The 6924-nt window shown below is 52.5% G+C and overlaps 1 protein-coding gene across 5 annotated transcripts in view; it reads left to right on the top strand.

Annotated features, from left to right (window-relative positions):
- Positions 1-708: 708 nt before the first annotated feature.
- ZCCHC2 (zinc finger CCHC-type containing 2) overlaps positions 709-6924 on the top strand; it is a 73384-nt gene continuing 67168 nt past the window's right edge. For all 5 annotated transcript variants that reach the window (XR_013345223.1, XR_013345222.1, XR_013345221.1 and 2 more), the window contains exon 1: positions 709-1767. Coding sequence is in view for 2 of the 5 variants with exons in the window: in XM_077810743.1 (XP_077666869.1) it covers positions 937-1767 (831 nt within the window). In the remaining 3 variants the exon portion in view is untranslated. The remainder of the gene's footprint in view (positions 1768-6924) is intronic.

The raw sequence follows: 6924 nt of genomic DNA, 5'->3' as shown, positions 1-6924 counted from the left end.
CAGGGCTTGAGGACTCCTTTATAGTCCTTAGCCCCGGGGGGGTAGGAGAGGCCAGTTCAGTTTCACCCTCTGCCTCCTGAGAAGGGATTTGAAGGTAGGTCTCCCCCACTCAGGTGTGCCCCCTCCCCTAGAGAGCCGTCCTCACACTCCTATGGCCCAAAGCATATTGAACCCCGGTGGAAGGGAACAGCAGCGATGCTGAAATACGACGGTTGATTGTTATTACCCCCATTTACAGAGGGCTGGCATGAAGCAGAGCGGTTCAGCGTGCACTCAAAAAATCAGGTACAGAGCCCGGAATTGAGGCCAGGAGCGTTGTCCCCCAGAGGCACACAGCTCAGGCTCCTCTCCCCAGGCAGCCTGGGGTTATTGCATACCAAGAACAGGCTTCCTGGCTACGGCTGGGGTTTCATGCTCTGTTCTGTAACACACCCCAGCGCGCAGCAGGGACAGGGCTGGAGCAGCCGTGTGACCCGCCCGCCCCACCAGCAGGCTGCAGCGAGACCCTTCCCCGTCCTCTTTCAACCTAAACCCGGGGCCTATTTAGGACCCAGCGGAAGCCGGGCGGGGGAGGTCGTAGAAAGGAACGGACTGACGTAAGCGGCAGGGCCACCAAGCTGCCCGCTGATAGGCTAATACGGGGCGTTCCGAGCTTCTCCCCGCCCCTCCAGCCTCCAGGCCGCGTTCAGTCCGCGCCGGCGAGTGGCGGAGGAAAGAGCGTCCGGGCCTCGCGCCGCGCACGCATTGAGGCGGGGGCGCGCTGGGAACCGACACGATCCGCCCCGGAGCCGCCGGCGGCGGCGGAACCCTCTCCCCTCCCGCGCCGCGCGGCCAGGGCAGCAGCATGCGCGGCTCCCCCGGGCGCGCCAGCCGCTGAGCCCCGCCCGCCGCCGCCGCCGGGGCCTCTCGGATGCTCGAGGCCCCTCCGGGCTGAGGATGCTGAAGATGAAGCTGCCGCTGAAACAGACGAGCCACCGGTCGGAGGAGGCGGCGGGGATGGGGCTGAAGGAGCCGGGTAACCGGGACTGTCACCTCCAGCTGCAGCAGGTGCCCCGGCCGCCTCCCCGAGGCGGGGCGTCGGCGGGGTGCGGGCGGGAGCGCCCCAACCAGCTGCCTGGCTTGGGCCCGGGCCCTGGGCCGCCGCCGGCTCCTGCCGCGGGCGTGGCGGCCGCCCGCACGGACAAGGAGACGGTGTACGAGTGGTTCGGCCTAGTGCTGGGCTCGGCGCAGCGGCTGGAGTTCATGGTGGGGCTGCTGGACTTGTGCAACCCGCTGGAGCTGCGCTTCCTGGGCTCCTGCCTGGAGGACCTGGCCCGCAAGGACTACCACTGCCTGCGCGACGCCGAGGCCAAGGCCAACGGGCTCAGCGACCCCGGGCAGCTCGGAGACTTCCGAGACCCGGCCGTGCGCTCCAAGCTCATCGTCTACCTGGCGCTGCTGGGCTCCGAGAACCGAGAGGCCGCCGGCCGCCTCCACTGCCTGCTGCCCCAGGTGGGCTCTGTCCTGAAGAGCTGCGGGGCTCGGGTGCGGGAGGAGGATGGGCCCGAGGAAGACATGGAAGGGCCTGGAGAAAACGGCCAGGCCCTCCCTGTTGAGAGCCTGGGCTTCGGGGCGCAGGAGGAGCTACTGTTGCTGTTCACTATGGCTTCTCTGCACCCCGCCTTTTCCTTCCACCAGCGGGTCACCCTGAGGGAACATCTGGAGCGGCTGCGGAGGGCCCTCTGTGGGGACCAGGAGGAGGATGCTGCCTTCGGCCCTGCAGCTCAGGTACCAAAACTCCCACCCCAGTTTCCAGGCAGCGTCCTATCCCCCCTTTCCATGTGCTGTCTTGGGCTCTCCTCTCCCTTTTTGCCATCATCCCAGATAGTGAAGTTGCTTCTTCTCCCATCCTAACCCCCATGCTGCTATGTGGGAGGCCCTCACTCCTCCATCTTCTGGCTGCTGCTGTAGGAATTTCCCCTTGTGACATAATAATGCCCAAAGGTGGTTCTGGGAGGAAAGGGGATTCTCCCTGGTAGCTGTGTTCAGTGCTGACTGCAGCCTATACTAACAGGGTGCAAAACAGCACTGGTGCAGTCCAGTGGGCTCTTTATACACTCTTGGAGGATAAGTCACCACCATAAATTATACTTATGATCCACTTAAACTGTGGCTAATAACATCTAAACCTTTGGCCCCCTTTTGAAAAGGTTACTGCTAGAAGAGATTGCAGATAGGCTCTAGTGATATGTCCAGTATGTTGTAGAAACTGATTGTCCAAATGCCAGTGTGAATGTTGGCAAGAGATGTGGCTTTTTAGTGGGACAGTGGGTTCTATGTTGGACTTGGACACTTGAATTTACAGGGATCGGGGTATAAAGCCATGTCTATGTTGGAGACTATGCAGGTATAGCTATGCTGGCAGAACACCATAGTGTAGATGCATCCTATGCCCATGGAAGGAGTTTTTCTGTCAGTGTAGGAACACATCTTCCCAAAGAAAATTGTGTACATTGACAGAAGTAGTTTTGTCATGAGATAGCTGCATCTACCCTAGGGGTTATGTTAGCATAGCTATGTCAATCGGGGTTGTGGTTTTTTCACACTGCTGACTGAGTTAATTATGTCAACGTAAATTATAGACCAAGCCTAAGACTGGCCTCCAAACAGCAACATTCTGTAAGTTACATTAGGAGTGGATAGTGGTCGTTTTACTATGTGAGCAAATGAAAATGTCAAAACTAGAATTTGTGTTCAGAGTGGACAGCTTAATGTCCTAGATGGGACACTTGTTGCTGCACTGATGGTTATGCATGGTAATAAAGACTTTCACTTAATGGCACAAGTCCTCTTTCCATAAGAATCAGCTGTCAAACTCAGAATTTCACTAGGTAGCCTTAATTTATGCTCTGTGTTCTTGAATGCTTTTTAAAACTTTTGTAACAATTTCCCCTTATTGATTTGACAGTACCATCTTTTTATGGGTCTACAGCTTTTAGTCTCCAGATGGCTCCTTGCTTAAGAGGAACAAAGGGTGTGGGTAGCTTATCTTTGCAACATGTTCCATGTATAGAAATGATCTTATGTTAGGTTTTTCTCTGTAGGAGTAACGAAATATTAGTGTTTCATGACTACCTACAACACCATCGATATGCAGCCACCTCTGGGATGGGATAAGAAGGCAGCAGTCAGGCAAAAAACTCTTTCATGGCATGCTGAATAAAAGAATAAGCAGGACACCAAGGCCAACTCTTATGCAGTGTGTCTTAGGATATTTAAGGACCAGACGGGCATCAATTTTTAAGATTTCATACATCTTAAGTAAACACTCAACTGTGGCTTTAAATTATTCAGTTGGCAGGTCAGCTGCGGAGAGTGGATGTTCTGATGCTGACATCTTAATAATGAATTCACGTGAGCCGTAAAATAAAGTAGGGAAGATGAGATTTGTCTTATTTTGGCCAATTCATTTGCATCAAGTCTAGCTATAACAAAGACTTGCCAGGATTCACTATGTGGGGGGAGAGGGTTATGGTAAGTTAGCTGACAACTCTTTCTGTTGGGTGTGAAATGCTGGTAAGTAGACATATACTTTTCCCAATAGAAATTAGAAGATAGTAAACAGTTATGACTAGGTGAAGTGCCACAGATAGCACTAGAGGCTTAACCAGAGCATTGTTAGGATTCTTATTGACAATGGCCCAGGTCCACAACAGTGCCTAGGCACCTAAACCGTGGACTAGGGTGCCCAAGTTCCAGTATCGGCTCCACATCTACAAAACTCCTGGCAAACCATGTAGGTGCTTGTGTTTCTGCCTCTGGGCATGCATGCTGTTCCCGCCCTCTGAATGTCCAGGTGCCTGTCTCCCAGCCTGTGCCCCAGAGTGATTCACAAACCTGGGGAAGATAGGGGTGTTTGCTGGCCTGAGCAGTTTGTGGGACTTGATCCAGTAGGCATGCTTGAGGCTGCCTAGCAGATTGGATCTCATGCAAAATGTGGCCACCAGAGAAGGTGATAGTGGTGATGCCCACCTTTATAACTCTTAGTTCAGTGGTTAGACACTCAGCTGAGATGTGGGAGACCCAGATTCAATTTCTCCCTCTGTTGTAGGGGGTGAGAGTATTTGAATAGGGATCTCCTGTGTCTGAGTGCTCTAACCACTGAGCTTTGGGATAGTTGTGGGGCTCCCTCAGTCTTCCTTCTGTTGAAGCAGTTCCACAGTGGATAAAGAATGAGATTGATTGGAGCATAGGGACTTGGCCCTGGGTTTCCCATCTCTGAGGTGGATGCCCTAATCACAGGTGTAGTCACTTGACTCGTGTGCTCTGTTTAATATTCAAGTTTTTATCCATATTAGATCCTTTGGGCCAGAGAGAGGGAGAATTCATTGTATAGGGACCTGGGTACTTAACTTGGCTTTGTGGATCGCTGTGTTCACATGATTTTCTTGGGCCTTAGATGCTGTGATGCTCAGCATTGTAATGTTCAAGTCCTGTTGTGGAGTGTACCCATAGAAGCTATTCTGTATAATAGTGTAGCTTAAAAGCTGTAGTTAAAAAGCCCCCACTTTGTTTGCATAGTCTATTCACATTAAACTGTGCTATGTAGAATGCACTGATAGCCAAATCCGCTTGGCTCACCCTACAGGTCACTTTCTTTAGCCTACACAAAATTGAAGTTCTGCATCACCTTTCCCCCCAGTTTTTATTATAATCATATACCACAGAGCACTTCCTGGGATTGCCTGGCTGGGAAAAGTGGGTGGATAGTCCTTGCCTAAAAATGCTGTTGGTTCCCAATCAAATAGCTTGCAGTTAAACCAGGGAAGGCAGTGTGGTTGGAGACATGGGTCTGCCATTGATTTGCTGTGTGGCCTTGAGCGAGTAACTTGACCTGTAGGTCCCAATTTACAAATGGGAGGTAAATACCCTTCCTGTCTCACAAGGGAGTCATAGGTTTGTCTGGTTTCAGAGTAGCAGCTGTGTTAGTCTGTGTTGGCAAAAAGAAAAGGAGGACTTGTGGCACCTTGGAGACTAACCAATTTATTTGAGCATAAGCTTTTGTGAGCTGCAGCTCACTTCACCTCTTCTAGTAGGTGAGGTGCTAATTAGTGAAAATGTAAGGGAACATGTGCATGCTCGGTTTTATAAGCTCCTGGGGGTAGTGTTTCCAGTAGTTTGTGCAGGGAGTTTCTAGAGTGTTAGTTCCTGCTAGTTAGTTCCACTGCTGCAGTCATTCAGCTTGTCAGTTACACGTGGGAGCCTCAGTGGCAGGTGTTTTACCTCTGATCCTTTATCCTAGTGGTGGAAAGCTACAACCATGACCCGTCCAAAACTACTTTTCCCTAGGACTACCGGGGTAGACGTCTTTGGGGGGCAGGAAGGCCTAGTAGGACCAGAGTGGAGAAGTGTAGACGCTTCAGTTGCCACACAGTGGGAGGACCTGCCAAGGGACAGGATCGCTGCTGTCTGAGGAGGCGTGCTGGGAGGAGCCCGATCTTCACCACCCGGCTGCCCTACAGAGGCCATGCCTCTGGGGGAGGGGAAGGACCTTTTAGATGCGGGGAGGGAGGTGACATGGGGGAAGTGCTTCCTTCTCCTGTGTGTGGAGGGGACACCCTTTTGCCCCCGTGATTCTGTGGAGGAGACTCGCACTGCCCTGTCGCCTTGGTGGGGGGGCAGAGAGAGTAAATCGGTCATTGTGCCTTCCCGCCCCGATTCAAAATGGCGGCTGCGGAACCGACCCTCCCTGTCACGTGACTTCGGGCCTGCCCTGGGGGCGGAGTCTCCATTCATTACATAACGAATGTGACGGGTCTGGTTAATTCTGACGGGGCCCGGCGTCTCGCGCGCTTGCAGTTTGCGCGCTGCTGGGATGTGGGAGGGAGCGGTGAAAACCCTGCAGCAGAGGGCGCCGGCCGTTGGGATTGGGGCACGCGACCAGCCAATAGGAGGGCGCAGTGTCCGCGCGTGCAGGTCGGTTTTTCGGAGTGAGGAGAGCGACGATAAATCGCGAGGCGGGGACAAGATGTAAGGGGAGTTCGCGAGCGTAAAGACGATAACCTGCCCCGCCCCCTCCAAGGACTGCGTCACAGACTGGAGCCGGTGGGGCGAAGGGCGGGCAGAGATTTTCCTCAGCAGCCCTCAGCTCTGCGCTCCTTTGTCGCCGGCCTCTCCCCTGAGTCCCGCGTGTCACCGTCGCGCCCCGCTGGCGTAGAGGGACACAGCCCTGCAGCAGGGCCCGCGTCTAAAGCGCTGATCCCGCCCGATCCAGCTGCCGGGCTGTGTACAGCAAGTGCAACGGGGTCTGTTCCCTTTGTCTCCCAAGCGCCTTGTCCCGCCCGCCCTGAGTTGTCTCCCTCGGCCATCTCCGTGTGTGCAGAGCCCTGTCAGGATAGCAGGCTGCAGCCTCTCCTAACCTGGCTCATGGTCACTGGTATCTAAGCATAGAAATACAGACAGGGACAACCCACGGACAGCCCCCAAGGACTAGAATAGAAAACCTCCACTGTTCAAAAAAGAATCAAATTTTGCTGTCCTAATAGATAACAGGTTTTGAAATGAAACCTTGTATTTAGGGTTGGCAGAATTAAATTTTTATCTTTCTGTCGTTTTGAGGGGTAATATCAACACTTGAAAGCATTTTTTGATTATCATTTTATATTTTCACAATTGCAGGAAATTATGGGTGATCAGACAATTATGTAATCACTGTAGACATTCAAACAGCTAAAGTTTTGTTACTATAAACACATTGTCAGCATCACATGTCAAAATCTAAAAGTATATATCCTTGTCAAACATCAGTATTACTGAGGATCTTGCTTTGAGAAGTACCTTTAACATGCAGTACAATGAAAGTACTCTGCTCATTCTGTTCTTTTCTGTGAAGGTTCTTTTACTTTATACCTCACGTTTTACATTTGCCAATGAAGAAAGCAAGGG

Source organism: Eretmochelys imbricata, chromosome 2, assembly GCF_965152235.1.
Source record: "Eretmochelys imbricata isolate rEreImb1 chromosome 2, rEreImb1.hap1, whole genome shotgun sequence".
Taxonomy (NCBI): domain Eukaryota; kingdom Metazoa; phylum Chordata; order Testudines; family Cheloniidae; genus Eretmochelys; species Eretmochelys imbricata.
This window is presented reverse-complemented; position numbering and strand designations above follow the sequence as displayed.